We start from the raw sequence: 15,766 nt of genomic DNA, 5'->3' as shown, positions 1-15,766 counted from the left end.
TGAGTTAACTTTATAGATGTCGAGGGTCCTTATGATTCTATTTAGCGTCTGATCCTGTTTCCAAATTCTAGACCCCTTTATGCTATTTAGACAACCCCGAAAGTACGTGAGAAGTGCCAAATTAATGATATTTGGAGATATACAAATAGACATAGATATAAACGATTCCAAATTTCAGGTTCACCTTAATATTCCTAGAGTAGTTTTTCTTCATTCTTCCTCTTTTAAAATAAGTGTTATCTTTAGTGCCGCTAGGGCAATCTTTCCGTCTTTGCTCAGCTTTCTGTCACATTCTGAACTTTCCTCCAGGTGTGTTCACAAGCAACACCATATTTTCTGTAGCCAGTAGTCCAGCCACCTCTTTCACAGAGAAGACTGAGGATTTTAGGCCTCTGTCCTATAAACATCTGTAGGATATCTGTACCCACCCTTACATTCTTCCCTTCGCTATCTGCGTCCATGCTGTTCGCTCTGCTTGTGAGACTCTTCCCCAGTTCCTACCCAGTCAATCATTCTACCCATATCATCTTGAGAGATATTCTTGTCTTTCAAGAGGCTTGTCTGTTCAGTGTTATGATCTATTCTCGGAGCAGGATATTCAGTTCTAACAGTCCCACAGTGATGTTACCTCTTGTTTCTTTTTCATTGTCATTCTACCCAAATGGTCTTCAAAATGCCACACTTCTAACTTAAGATTCAAGAATTTCCCAGCAGGTGTAAATCTGCCTAACGGACCCGACTCCACCTAATAGATCTGTCTTTTCTGGAAAGACATAGGATTTCCCATCACTGTGTTCCAGCCCTAATCTGAAATAACTTCGTCTTACTGTTCTCTAAGTCAGGTTTTAAGAAAATGGGGTGGCTGGTACTTGGTTCAATCTTGAACTCCACGCGCTGGATCAGGTTTTTAACTGGGTTGGTAGGAGTCTGTGGGTACATGAGGCAGCTTGAAAGTCGCTAACCACAAACTCACAGCTAAGTAGGTAAACTGCTGTGCGATCTGGAAGTTCTGCAGGCTGTGTCACAGGGTAAAATGAGCGATCATGGAGGTTTGAGGAGGATTGCAGCTGTGCAATCGAGAGATTTATACGAGCCATCAGCATCTGAGGGAGAGGAATCTGGTATGAAGAAGAAGAGTAAAAATGGCGCAAGCACTGAACCATGTGCTTAGAAATGGCTAAAATGGTAAATTGTATGTTATGTATATTTTACCACAATTAAAAACAATAGTGTAAGTAAAATGAAGTTCTGGGGCGAGGGAGGAGCAGCAGAAGACTGGCTAGGATTTTAGGGAGGTGGGGAGGCAGGTGGCAAAGTACGTTACTACAGGATGCAGCAGAAAGCTGGGGTGTTGAATTGATTCAGGCAATTATACAGAACAAAAAAGCCAGAAAAATTCCCTCTTCCCTCTTTTTAAATCACGAGGCTACTGAGAGGTAAAACTGTGCAAAAGGCTAGCTGACACTGTGTGATGATCACAGATGAGCATGATTATTTAGTCGATTCTGACAGTGCTGATGGACTGTTACAAACTAGCCTTGCAGATGGCCATCTGGTCTCCTAGAGAGAACGGAAGACTTACCCAATCACTCTCGGTCCATTACCACTTTAGCCATGTCCTGGGCCTCACTTTGGGGTGTTACTAGCAAGGAGTGATAAAGGTCAGTAGCAAAAAGCAGCAATGTTCATGCCAAGTAGCTTGATGAAACTGATGTTCCTTTTACTCCTCTCTCTTCTCACTTTGACCATCTTACCTGAGGCCTCCTTAATATACTGTTTGCTCTCTTTTAATATTTATTTTTTAAAGGAGCCTAGCCAGATCACACTACCTCCTCAAAACAATTCGATAAGAAGGGGATGAGGCAGACCACTGGCAGCTGCCCCTAAGGTCTCTGCGTGCCACATGGGGTGACAGTTGCCAAAGGGCGTTCTTAATGTAGTTATTATACAGGTAAAAATAAATCCTTTAATAGTAAATTAATTAGTTAATGACTACTAAGTAATGAGGGCTACCTACATTTTAAAAATAGAATTTATTAATAATATTAACACTCTGGTAGAAGTCGTTTCTACTCTTGGCACTTATGTGTGAAGCGGAGCTGGCACCCAGCCTCTCTGAAGCAAATGGACGACGAAAAATGTAGTGTTTCCCTCCAATCTTTTGAGCCAAGAAGGGGAAATTGTGTACCTTTTTCTATCCTATTTCTTTGTTCTTCCTTACCTCTTGATTGATCTTGTATGCTGTTTCTAGTAGACGTAAGTTTTAGAGCGTAGGTGAATTTTGTGTTAGTTGAGACATTTCTATGTAAAAACGTGAAGGTATATTAAAATAAATGGTATTAAACTTGGACTTGCAAAGTATCTGAACAAATAGGAAAGAATGTTAAAAGAGCAGCAGTCTACACCTCCTGGGATATATATGGTGAAACAGTAAGTTCTTTCCACATAGGCAATGCCTGTCATGTGGACAAAGGCCCAAGAAAAGTTACGTGCACGGTCGGGTCATTTGCTGGAAGATGTAAATAGGTCATATGGGCTCCTTCTCTTGAATTCAAGAATTCCTAAAGTGAGTTTCTACTTTGAACAATCAATCCTGACCTGAAAGAGTCATAAAGAGCTTGGGGACTTCCTGCTGCAGCAGTTCAGAGTAATAGAGTGTGAAGATTCCTAATGCAGCTTCAGCCTCCCTGCCACAGAGCCTTCAGAAACTTCAAAGGCCTTGCGTGGCATGGAACTCAGTGATCCTTATCTCTGGGAGGTACTTGATGTTCCAGAAGGACATAAAAGTTTTCCACAGTTTTTCTTTCCAGCTTTCCACTAGCCCAGTCTGACCCCCCTGATCCCAGTCTGTGGACTTAGCTGCCACCTCCTGGGTCCTGGGCCTTCCATTTCCTGTGATTCAGGATATCCAGCCCCCTTCTCGTCATCTGTGTTTCTCCTGGAAAAGTTTACAGCAGTTAACGGGTTCTCGGGTTATGAGATGTCGATAATGTTCCTGTATTGCCTCGCTCATGCCCACATTCATAATGAACTGATGGTGGTCTCTGAACTGTTTAGTCACTCATTTACAGAATCTTGATTTACTCTGTAGTGGGTTGGCCACATCCATTTTGTCTGTCTTGAGTAACTGACCAGAAGCCTTTCTCAAGAGGGGGTAATTATGAACCAAATTATGTGATTCCCCCACTTACGATCCTTTCAATGACTTCCCTTCGCATCGAGAATAAATCAAACTCCTTGAATTAGCCTTCTCTGCCTGTTTCTTTAGTCTCTCATCTAGCTGGTGAGAAGGAAGCATCTATGTCGAGACCTGCCGTCACCCATGAGCCTTTCCATGACTGCCTGTCACCCAGTTACTCCCTATCACATGATCTCATTTTATTTTTTTCATAGCACTAACCACATCTGAAATTATTCATTTCTCCTCTGCCTCTCCCAAGTAAGTGCCTTGAGGACAGGATCTTATCTGTCCTGTTTACTGCCTACAAGAGTGCCTGCCTACAGCAGATGTTCAATGTATATTTGTTGACTGGAGATTCTTCTTTTTTTCTACCTCTTTAATGAATTAATTTATCATTGATTTTAAGCTAAAACAGCATTATTACGAAGAATATTATAGTACTAGATTTATTATTCCATTCTTTCTAAATATCAAATCCCCTTTCCTTAAAATTTAGAAACTGCTACATATTATCTTTCGATTTCATTTATTTGTATCTATAGTTTATGTTCTGGACTGGTAGCTTCTATTCTGGGAACACCCGCTGATGTCATCAAAAGCCGGATAATGAACCAACCGCGAGATAAACAAGGAAGGTAGACAGAAAGTCTTCAGTATCCATGGATCTGAATGTCTGTAATAATATTGTTCTTTAAAGACCCTTCCCTGTATTTATTCTTGATGGAAATGTATTTTTGTGTTTACATGTGTTCAACCAGGAAGTTGTTTTTACGCAGTTACCTGCTTTGTGTCTGATGGAAAAGTACTGTGCCTTTGGGGAAATAAGCTAATTTACCCATCGTATTATTTAGACACAAGGTGTTTATTATGACTTGGTTGTTTTCAAGGAGTTTTTGAAAATATACTCTGCTGAGAATTTCCAGAGCACTTCCTTCAGAAGCTTATGACTTAGAGGTAACATGGGTAATTTGACCTGATATAAAACAGTATGTTCTCTCTGGAAGAGATCAGGTGGAGTGAACTCTAAGTTATCAGACCAAGGATGGGGTGAATCAGGAAACGCAACCTTGAAAATACCTTTAAACCCAAAAGAGGTGCTCTCTATATACAGAACCACAAATATTATTTTTTCTAAGCTAGCAGAAAATAGTTAAGTAACTTTTCTTAGACCATTTAAACATTCTATTTATACATCTATTTACACATAAGAAATTTAACAAAATGGTCTTCTTTCCTTTTTAGGGGCCTTCTGTATAAATCATCAACTGACTGCTTGATTCAGGCTGTTCAAGGAGAAGGATTCATGAGTCTCTATAAAGGCTTTTTACCCTCTTGGCTGCGAATGGTAAAGTTAGGCTTTTCCTGCCTTTGTTTTTGTTTTCTTTATATTGATTCTTAAATCACTTTTCCTTTCTAAATATTTTCCTTTCCTCTTCTGGCTTTTGGCATGGTTCTGCCCCCAATCATGGTTCTTTCTTTCTTTTCTACATCTCTTTTCATTTTCTTTTACCTCCAAGTCCCTTGGTAGATTAAGGTAAAATAATTCAGTTACATCAGAAATGATAGGTTGATATTATGTTGTTAGAAAGCCAGTGGATAGATTGTTCTGAAATGTAAAGCCTTTTGCTATTTAGCCAAAATATTATACTTTGAGACAGGTGTACAGATTTCATTACTAGAGACCATTCCTATCAAAATGTTACTGTTTCAAACAAAATTAGTTACTTTGATGATAAATGTTGCATTACCCATTAATACTTATCACCACAAAGCTCTGCTTAGGAAGAAAACATTATATAATTTTTATTTGGTCTAGATGCTGTTTTTTATTGAAGTGAACTAAGATGCAGAATTAGATAGACTTATGGAAGTAACATAACAAATATAATAAAAACAAGGTACTCAAGTATTTGGTAAGTTTGAACATATTTGAAAGAATGGATGAGTTATGGGTTTAGAAATTCAAACAATCAATACTTTACACAACATGATATAATAATATTAACTGAGCACCTACTCCATGCAAAGCCCTGTACTCAATGCCTGACTTTGGGATGAACCTAAGGGTCTCAGCCCCTGTTCCAGTGCTGGAGCTTCCAGTCTAGGTCAGGAGCTTCCAGTCTAGGTCAGGACAAACACTGAGTAAGAAACCAGCAGCAATGAGTGGAAGAGTCGGGGGCATGGGGTGGGGATCCCTGGTGCTATCAGAATAGATATAGCAAGTAAGGACAGCCTAGCCTGGGAGATTAAGAAAACCTCCTTGGAGAATGGACTTCTGAATTGAGATGTGAAGAATGAGTAGGACTTTGCCAGGTCAAAAGGGCAGAAAAGAACATTCTAGATGGAGGAACTAGATGGAGTGGACAAAGAATATGACATGTTCAGAGAACTGAAGAAAACCCAGCTGTCCAAGGCACGGAGACGTGGAGGAGAGCAGCACAGGGTGAGACCAGAGACAGGCAGGGGCCAGATCAGGAAGGGCCACAGGACCCATGAGAGTGAGGGGCATTGGCTTGATGACGTGTGCACTTTTAGCAAGACCATTCTGGCTGCCATGTGGGTTGAGGAAAGACCAGGAGTAGTGATAGATGACAGATAATGATAACTTGGACTGGAATATAGCAGTGGGGACAGAAGAAGATAGAATTTTAAAATATTTAGAAAGGAGCTAAAAAAGAACATGACTGGATGGGGAAATGGTTGGAGAAGGCAAGGAAAAGTCGGGCTTCATTCCCAGATTCCTGCCCTGAGCAAACAGTGCTATAATTTCCTAAAATGGGGACCATTTGCAGGGAAGAAGATTTTGTGGTAGGATAACAAGTTTAGTTTGGATATGGTAAGTTTGGGATACTCATAGGTCATCTAAGAAGAGACGTCTAGATGACTAGCTTAATATATTGGCCTGGATCTTAGAATCATGAGGATGGAGATTGAGATTTGAGCACTGTCTACACACAGATAATAACTGAAGCTTTGGGGATAAATGACATCACCAAGGGTAGTAGGTATCTATCTATTAACATGAAATTAATAGCCAAAGCCCTTGGCAATATCTGATACAAAAGCATACCTAAGTTGTGAAATACAATTTTGATTGTCTTGATTGTACCTTGAAGTTATCTCAAATCTGTGGCTATTTAATGGAAAGGAAGATATTGACTTGGCCTGCATGAACCAGGCACTATTACAAGTGCTGGTAACACCAAGAAATAAGATGTTTATTTTTTTTTTTTTTTTTGCGCTAGAGGAGCGTACAATGTGATGGGAGAAGATAGACACGTAAGTAGTTAAAATTACAGAAATTATGAAGCTAATATTACTAAATCACTTGGTATATGGCCAGTGCTATGCTAATCATGCTCTCAGATTAACTCACTGAATTCTCCCAACTATCTATTTAGTAGGTTACTATCATGTCTCTCTTCTATAGAGGAGGAAACAATAGTGCAAAGTGTCTGAATAACTTGACCGGTCTGGGTGGTTAGTAACTGTGGAGCCAGGGACTCAAACCCAGGCAGTCTGACTCCAGAGGACATAGTCTTACTAAAGAGGCTACCAGTGCTGTGAACAAAACAGGAGAACACAGGTAGTGGAGTAAAATGGCTTGAACTCTTTGGGAAGTCCCAGAAGTCTTCCCAGAGGTGATATTTGATCTGAGCTTTGAAGGATCAGTAGGTGTTTTCTTGATCAGTAGGTCAAGAAAAGCATGAGGGGGCCACATGAGCAGGGGCACCAAGTCATGTATGGTCCCGATATGTCTGGTGAACTGCAGAAAATTCCGTGTGGCTGGACAGTAGGTCCTCAGCGGGCAGGTGGTAGGAGGGAACGCTAGAGGAGCACTTAGGGACCAGGCTGAGAAAGATCTTGGGGGGGCAAGTTCAATAGTTTAGGTGAAACTCTGCAGGTAGCAAGCATCTGTTTGAACATGGAAGCCATGTGCTAAGATTTGCTTGGGGACAAGACTACTGTGGCAGCAATGTCAAGGCTACACTGAAAGCTAGAACACAAGAAAGGGCGTTTCGGCAGTGGTCTAGCCAGGAGATGATTGTAGAAATGGAGAGGAGATGGATTCCAGGAACATTTGTGCTTGACTCCACAAGACTTAGTAAATGATCAGATGGAGAAAGGGAGGGAGGGAGAGAAGGAAATGGGACTTTGATGTTTCTAGTGTGAGAGACTATGAGGACGGGTGAGACCACTGATGAAAAACAAAATCGGTCAGGAGAAGTGAGGGGCAGGGAGAATATCACGTACAAAGGAGCACTGAGACCAGCTGATCTGACCCATTCTCTTTATACATGAGACTCAGGAAGTATAAATGACCCCAAAAATGAGTGCTTAATACATGACAAGCTCTGTGCTAAGCTCTTTACACACATTAATTATTTTTTTAAGTCTTACAAGAACCTAGTAGAATAGGTGGGGTTATCCTCCTTTTTCAGATTAGAAAAACATGGCTCAGAGTATATAAGAAACTCGCTCAAGTTCATGTAGCTAGTATATGGCTGAGCTGGGAATTAACTGCAAGTTTGTTCAACTCTAACTAAACCCATGCTCCTAACTAAGACAGTATACTGAATTTCTCAAGATCCTACAGCTCATTATAGAAGTTTTAAAAGAAAAGAGACAGGTCATGGTGATGGAGAAATGTTACCAGAGACAGGCTGGATTACCACCAAAGATGACCAGGGTGGCACTGCCTTGTTGATCTATCACAGTGCAGAACCCTGAGCTTAGAAGCCTAACTCCTGAGCACTTCCGAGTAAACTGGCCTTGCACATACAGATACCCTTCAGCCCAACTCGTTGAAACCAATGACTGGACCACAACATTGGCTCAGCCACACTGAGAAATACACTTGGCCAGTGATCCAGATGCTGAAGTCCTCTGGACAGCTAACTTCAAGCTATATGGGAGCCAAGTTATAATCAGAAGGTTGCTTGCTGAACACAGAACAATAACAGGAAGAGCTTATTTGTGAACTTAATATTGAAAAAGATACACCCAAGAGCACTTATGTGTTGCGCCCCACAGTAATAAGAATGGAGAAAAACTTTTTTTTTCCAGCAGTTACGACAACATGGGTTCACATACACTTGGATTATTTTCGGTGGTACAACTATGCCAGTGAGGAAAAAACAAGTAAAAGCATGTACTGGCCACACGTGCGTCTACGAAGAGTCTCAGTATATCCCGTTTATATACTATGCGTGCTACTTGGCTATATGATCTTCCTCTAACTCCTCTTCAAAACCCAGCTAAACACAATCCCAGTTCCTTCCACTAGTTAGAGAAAATATGACCTCGCTTTGCTCAATCCCTGATGAATATTTATTTCATTTGCATATAGTTTGGGTGCTATGAAGAAGTCTGATTACCAGAGCAAGTAGAAATGATTGCCTAGTCCATTCTTAACTAAGACCTCTGCTTCTAGATCCAATTGCAGTCATATGCTTGGCTCACTTCATTTTTATTGTCACAAGACTGTGGTTTCGTCACAACTTCTTTATTTTGTCTGTGTCTTCGTACATTTCACTAAGATGTCTTCTCCTAAATCCACTATTATATTCTCAGTCTACCAGTATAACTTGCACAATATTTCCAAACACGAATGATATAAATATTGCTTTACAAACTTTCTAGCCAAATACATTTTACATTCTAATTGCTTAAGCTTATTTCTCTACTCTAATGTGATCAGAGTTCCTCTCTGATCAATATTACCCATAACCTATCAACCAAACCAGATGAGAACTGGATCCGAGACACACTTTCTCTGATGGCTACTTCCAGTGTTTCCTCTGTGATTTTCCCTCTGTGTCTTTAGCGTTTTTATCTTCTGTTATTGAATAATCCTCATTCCCTTATAATTCCTTTTGGCACAGTTACACCTTCATAGTCCGTTCTTTCTGAGTTAAAAGCCCTTTTCTCCATTTAATGTGAATTTTTATATTCATTAGGTGATACACCAGGTGTTGGTTTTATGACCTAACTCTCAAAGGATAATCTTTCATCTTCACTTTCAAGTTCTTAAGTGCCTCCTTGTCATGCTCCATATGTAAACTACATGTAGAGGCAAGGAGCCCAGCCTAGAATTCAGGCACGCTGAGCCCTAGCCTTTTATCCAGTAACAGTCAGTAAGAGGAACCCTGGAATGGAAGCCAGAAGCCCATGGTCTAGCTCCACAACGTGCTAACGGGCATCTGATTGCTAAGTCTTAGTGTCCTCATCTGTAAAATAGGGATATCAGTACCTTTCCTTTCCATTGTAAATGGTTCAGAGAAATCTGTGAGAAGTAAGACATGAAAATGCTTTGTAAATTATAAGGTGCTCTACAAAGGTGAAATACCAAAATACTTGTTTTCAGCCTAAGTGGATTCAAAATGAGTTCATCATTCAAAGACGTGTATGCATATGTGTAGAAGATTTATAATTGCTTTGAAATATGCACTAACTTCTTTGATTAATCTTTCAGACCCCTTGGTCACTGGTGTTCTGGCTTACTTATGAAAAAATCAGAGAGATGAGTGGAGTCAGTCCATTTTAAGCCCTTAAAGATGCAGCCCTTAAAGATACAGTGTTCATTGTCATTGAAATGCGGGCATCTGCAACATACACCCCCTATTATTTCTACCTCTTTAGGAAGACACCTTATTCCACAGAGACTGTGATTTATAGGGGGCAGCATTTTATTTTTATCTGGAAACCCAAGTTCTCTTTGACTCCTCTTTTTGTTCAAAAGCAATCTGATTGGATCACACAAGGCCTCCCAATGAGACCCAGCCCAGTGTTTTCTAAGGAAGAGTCAAATCCCGACCACTTACCTTGAGCAAGAAGATTTGACCTTCGAGATGCTATCTATGCTGAAGAGCTTGCTTAGAGGAGGAAATGCCAGAAGGGAGACAGCATCTTAGACCTGAAGCAGACAACAATAATGTGGAAAAATGCATACGTACATAATGACCACGGAACATATTTAACCTGTCGTGTCAGTATTTATGACTGAAATTTGATAATTCACTTTTCTGTTGCCGTTAAAGTGTGCATACTTTAAAGGGAGGTGAATGAATAAACATTTTGAGATTTCCCTAGTGTTGAAGGAAGTTGATGTACCTTTTCTTGCCAGGAGGATGAAGAAAAATCAAGTTGAGATGATGTTTGGATCTCGAGGGAAGGAGCCGTTTTCCGTCAGTGCCCTGTCGTTAGTTGATCTGTGTTCATTGGTTAGCTCTCCAGCACACAGGCTAAGGACTTCCTGACAGCCACCGACCGCATCTTGATGAAAACAGAAAAGAGTCTTTGCTTTGTGACATATCCCATTCCAGCTTGAATTTGTCACTAGCTCTCAAGAATCTCAATGTATGAAAAACGCAGTTTATTTGATTAAAGCTCGAGTGGACAGGTCCTTTTAATAAAGAAACATCTTTAAAGAAACATCTTTAATAAAGAAACATCTGTTATCATCAGCCTCTCAGTGGCACGTTAACAGCAAAGCTAAGATGAAGTCAGTCGACATAAATCCTTTCTTAATCTCCCCTTCCCTAACGCTTAGGGTCCTAGAGAGAGAGAACTCAGAAATCACACTAAAGCTGTCTCTAGCCTGAATCTTATTCAATTTGACAAAGCCTCCTGCCTAAAAAGTGATAAGTGTAAACTGCTTATGGTGTACAGTTTTGTCTCCAATCACTAAATCACATCCCTTTTCTTAGAAAGGTGAGAGATTTCTTCAGACTCACCTCTCTACCACCTGTTCCCCGTAACCTCAGACAGTGTGCATTTCTGGATGGATGGCTACAGTTATGGGTAGAGGCTGTAACTGTCAAAATAGGGAAACCCCAAAAGCTCAGACCCAAGAAAGACCGTGGAGCTGACCAAACAGGATTTATCATGGGCATGAATGATGTGGAACAGAAAAAAGTTTACAAGTACCCTGTGGTTGCACTGATGTATAATCACTGCCATTTAAGAGGGGAAGTATGCTTTAAAATATAGTTTAATGTGATGTACTAATATGCAGTGGTTTATTGTTTTTGTAGAATTTACAGAATGTGAAGTTTAATCTCAAAAGCTTTCGGTGGTCTGCTTTCCCATTGCATTTGTCAGTCTGTATGAATTGACTTGTTAAATGTATTTAAAATAATATTATGTACTTAGGTTCTCAAGTGTTCTGTATTAGAACCACTTCAGGAAACTTTGTTTTTTGTGTGTATTTTATACATTTTTAAATCAAGTAAATATTGGATCAAAATAATTATATGCAAACTGGACCATGAAAACATTTATTTAGCTTTATTCTTTGAGGGGCTTGAGGTAAAAACATTGCTTACATAGTGAGACTATTCCTTGGTGTCTGGATTCAACACGAATAATTGGTTTTTTTTTAACTGGAAATGACTCCTTAGGATGGTCTGGTTTAATTCTTCCATTGTCTAAGTTAGGAAACTGAGGCCTAGAGAAGTAGAGTTGTTCATGCTCATAACTTAGTAGCAGAGCCAGGATAAAGATACAGATCTCTTAATTATTATTACAACTGACAGTTATTGTACACTGATAAGGTACCAAGTAAATGCCTTGTGTTATCTTCACAACATCCCAGCCCAGTGTTATTGAATCTTCCAGAAACAGATTTTTTTCTTTATGGCATTTCTTGTCTTAGACATTTTAAATGAATTTGAATTGCCTTTAGCATACATTTTAGAATGGAGTCACCATACTTTGGCTAAAACATAGAGACCCTCCAGAATCTGACCAAATCCTGTAGATCCAACACATATATCCTATCACAGTTATACTTTTCCAGTGAAATCATTTTCATTAATGTATCTTGGAACTTTGCTTTATTTTACCAACTTGAAATCATCTTGTTCCTCTCCAAAATAACCCACAGTAAGTAAAAAGAAATAAAATTTCAGTAATTTTGTGTCCATACTGAAAGACAGCCATTTCAGCCTCACTTTCTTATAATACAACTGTTGGTGGTATTTATCTTCAGCTCAGTATTGATAATACTTAACCTCTGAGCTTCCTTTGCTTAGCTTCCCCATTTTTTCTCTTCACAAATGATTTTTTTTTCTCACTGAAAAATATACATATTCTTATTTTTAATTATATACAGTCCTTTGTTTTTATATGTATAAGTGAATTAGCATATCTATCTAAATAAGGAGATAACATTTCTTAAATTCACTTTTAGTGAAGAATAATGTGTCTTTATCAAGTGCTCCAAATCCTATTTAATTATAAGCCACTAGAGGTAGGACTATGTCTTGTTTTTATATAAATCTCTACTCTCATTAGTAGCATTTCTTTGCTATTAGGTACTCAACAAAAGTTACATATGATGTGAATCAATTAATTTTGGCTTCATTATTTTAAGATCTGTACCTATCATAAGACTAGTCTGAAATTTCTTTCACTTTGCCAAGAAAAGAAGGAAGGAAACAAATTCAGGGAGGTTTTAAGTGTAAAAAAAAATTACTTTTCTGTCATCTTCAAATTTTTAAGTATAACCATTTATGTCCAATTGAAATAGTTATACATGTCCTTTTCTGTTAATGAAAACAGATTCCCTCAGGACCTCCATTGGAAAAATGTTTAATACTTGGTGGTTAAAAACATTGAAGGTGAAAATATTTGATTCTCTTCTCCCCAATTAAATCAGACCTCTTTAAAAATGATTACCAAACAAATATATATTATTATTGAATGCCAGGTAATGCGGAGGAAAGGCTGAACATGGATTCTCAAGACCTTTATCCTATTTTGGGTTCTCCTCCTGATAAAGTAGTATAACTATGATCAAGTCCCTTCACTTCTCTTCTCTTGATGTCCATTTCTTTATAAGATGAAGTGACTGAACTCTAGAATCGTAACTTGCGTGTACTTGAAGAGAGCCATTATGTGAATGTCGTGAAAAAAATGTAGGATTGAAAAAAATTATTGGGATTTGTTGTTTCCTGGATTTAATGAATTTCTTGTGTTTTAGGATGAGGAAAGTTTTATTCAGGCCTTACAGCAGAATACAAACTTTTTATGTGGCTGGAAATCCTTCCTTCACCTAGTAGCAGAGTTCTCTTCCTTCAGGCAACCCTGGACACGTCACCCTGCCTTTCACCTTCAATTACTCCTTCACACACACAAGAAAAATTAAAATCTTTGACACTATATACAAGACCCTCTCAACCTGGCTTCAACCCATTTTTCTAAGCTTTGCATATTGCTCGGTACCTGCACCTTGCAAATTCATCGCCCCACTTATTTCTCTGGAGATGCTCTTTACGTGGCTGCTTCCCAGGCAGTGTTCATTGTGTGCTCTCCGCCGAGCTCTCCTCCCGTCACTACCACCATTCATCTTCACCTTCACTGGGGAAGTCCTACTTTAACATCTAGAATGATCTCTGAAGACTTGAACATCTCCAACACCTCCCTGCTCCCGTTGCTTCTTCTGTGGATGTCTGTCTGTCTGCATGGATGTGTGTCTGCCTCCCTATACAAATGAACTCTTGCAAGCAAGGGTCATGCAATACATCTCTGTTTCTCTTTGAATCTTCACACAGAAGTCAATTAGAAGGTATTTGTTAAATTCAGAGATTTTTAGGGGTGGAAAGAAAAAGAAACATTTATGTACCCGTGATTAAGCCATATGTTGTTTTCCTCTTACCTTCAGAATAATTGTGTCGGGTCAGTAACACTCAATTTCAAGGGATTCTTTACCATGTGCAGTGCTTAACTGCATTTTCAAAAGACCTGTGTCTTTAAACATATGTAATTATTAGAATTTTAAATAAGTATTCATCAGTTTAATAGCTATTCTACAAAAATCTAGAATTTGATAGTTTTAAATAATACAAAATACTTGGTTAGTCAATTAACAGTTAATAAATATGTGATGAGTTTATATTATTCATTTTAGAGTGTATATGAAAATTATATCACTACTTGTATGTACATTTTACCCACTCGAGTGTTTTAGTATTTACGAATCCTGAGGAATACGTGATTATTTTTCTCTCCCCATACTTTACCCCCAACAGGCTGCTGTGATTGTCAACAGCAGCAGGATCCACTTTGAAGGTTTGATAAAAGCAGGTGAAGATGCTTAAAGATGTCTGTTTGCTGAAAATAACTGGTAACAAACAGGAATATATGTGAGTAAATATAGTGCATCATTCTGATTTTTAAAATAAATGTTTTAAAATGCCTAATGAGTTGTCAAGGGTTTTGTTTTGTCCTAGTGTGGTTTTGTCCTGGTGTGTTTTTGAGTTAACATGATAATAACAAATTTTAGAGATGGTTTTTAAATCTTAATCTTTACTTTTCAGAATTGAAATAGAAAGTACCTTAATTTAGAATGTCAGACTTGAAATACTTACATTAGCAAAAAGAACACCTATACCTTGTCGCTATAAATTTTATTTTATGGGTACTCCCTATTAATCCAGTTCTCCTTATTAATCCAGTTCTGCTCTGACTAAAAAGGATGGGTAACTAATAGTTACAGTGATGGACATGCTCACTGGCTACAGGTAAAAGACGAAAATAAAATTGAAATTAGTTAAACGTTGGAAAATTAGTCCCTTCTTTTCTGACATCATATTCTACTTTGATTACCATGATACCACTCCCTCCTGTCACTTATATTTTTGTTTCTCCTTATCAGTCTCTATTGGCTGTTTCTTTGCTACCAAGTCCTTAAATTTTGGTTCTTCAAGGTTCTGTTCTTGGCTGTCTTCTCAAAGTTCACTCTTTCTCTGGGAGGAGCCACACATTTCTGTGACTTTAGCTACTACACTTGGGCTGGTAATTCCCAAACACATAATAGGCAGTCAGTAGATGGTAGATGTTACCATCATCTGTGTTTCTGGTCCTTACTGACTTATCCAGCTTTACTCATGTTTTCTCAATTGCCAACTTTATCTCTCCACCAGGATGGCCCACAGTCCTGTGAGCGCAAAATTCACAATATTAAATCAGTAGTTTTTGTTCCAATCCTTTCTCACCGCCCTTTACAATGTACTCTTCTTCCAGGAGTCTCTCTTGTGCTACACACCTCGTACTGCAGCCAGGAAACATCAGGACATCCTTGACTTCTCATTTGTTTACTTACAGTCCAAAATACTTAAACCCATTTATAAAAAAGAAAACTACAGACCAATATCTCTTAGGAACATAGATGCAAAAAAAATCAGTGAGCACCACTTTACACCCATTAGGATGGCTATTATTAAAAACACAAAAAACACCAAGTGTTGGTGAAGATGTGGGGAAATTGGAACCCTTGTGCATTGCTGGTGAAAAAATAAAATGACGCAACTGCTATACAAGACGGTATGTGGTTTCCTCAAAAAATTAAACATAGAATTATCATATGATCCAACAGTTCCATGTCTAGATATAACACAAAAAATTGAGAGCAGGGACTTGAACAGATATTTGTACACCAATGTTCATAGCAGCATTTTCACATAAACAAAAGGTGGAAACAATCTACATGTCCACTGACAGATGAATGTATGAATGGATAAATAAAATGTGGTATATACATACAATGGGATATTATTCATCCTTAAAATAGGAAGGAAGGGC

The 15,766-nt window shown here is 38.7% G+C and overlaps 1 protein-coding gene across 3 annotated transcripts in view; it reads left to right on the top strand.

Moving 5' to 3' along the window:
• The window catches only part of SLC25A27 (solute carrier family 25 member 27), a 29,674-nt gene extending 15,296 nt beyond the window's left edge, over positions 1–14,378 (top strand). The window contains exons 7-10 of one of the 3 annotated variants that reach the window (XM_029242741.1): positions 3,724–3,816; positions 4,424–4,526; positions 6,427–6,460; positions 9,657–9,700. In XM_029242741.1, the coding sequence (XP_029098574.1) occupies positions 3,724–3,816; positions 4,424–4,526; positions 6,427–6,456 (226 nt within the window). In that variant the 3' untranslated portion in view covers positions 6,457–6,460; positions 9,657–9,700. Of the gene's footprint in view, positions 1–3,723; positions 3,817–4,423; positions 4,527–6,426 lie in introns of all 3 variants that reach the window. The other 2 variants (XM_029242739.1, XM_029242740.1) reach the window with 2 other exon arrangements.
• Positions 14,379–15,766: the final 1,388 nt, after the last annotated feature.

The sequence above is a fragment of the Monodon monoceros genome, unplaced genomic scaffold, assembly GCF_005190385.1.
Source record: "Monodon monoceros isolate NGI ecotype Baffin Bay Population unplaced genomic scaffold, NGI_Narwhal_1 Super_Scaffold_3, whole genome shotgun sequence".
Classification (NCBI taxonomy): Eukaryota; Metazoa; Chordata; class Mammalia; order Artiodactyla; family Monodontidae; genus Monodon; species Monodon monoceros.
Note: the sequence above shows the minus strand (reverse complement) of the source record. Positions and strands in the feature narration are given on the sequence as shown.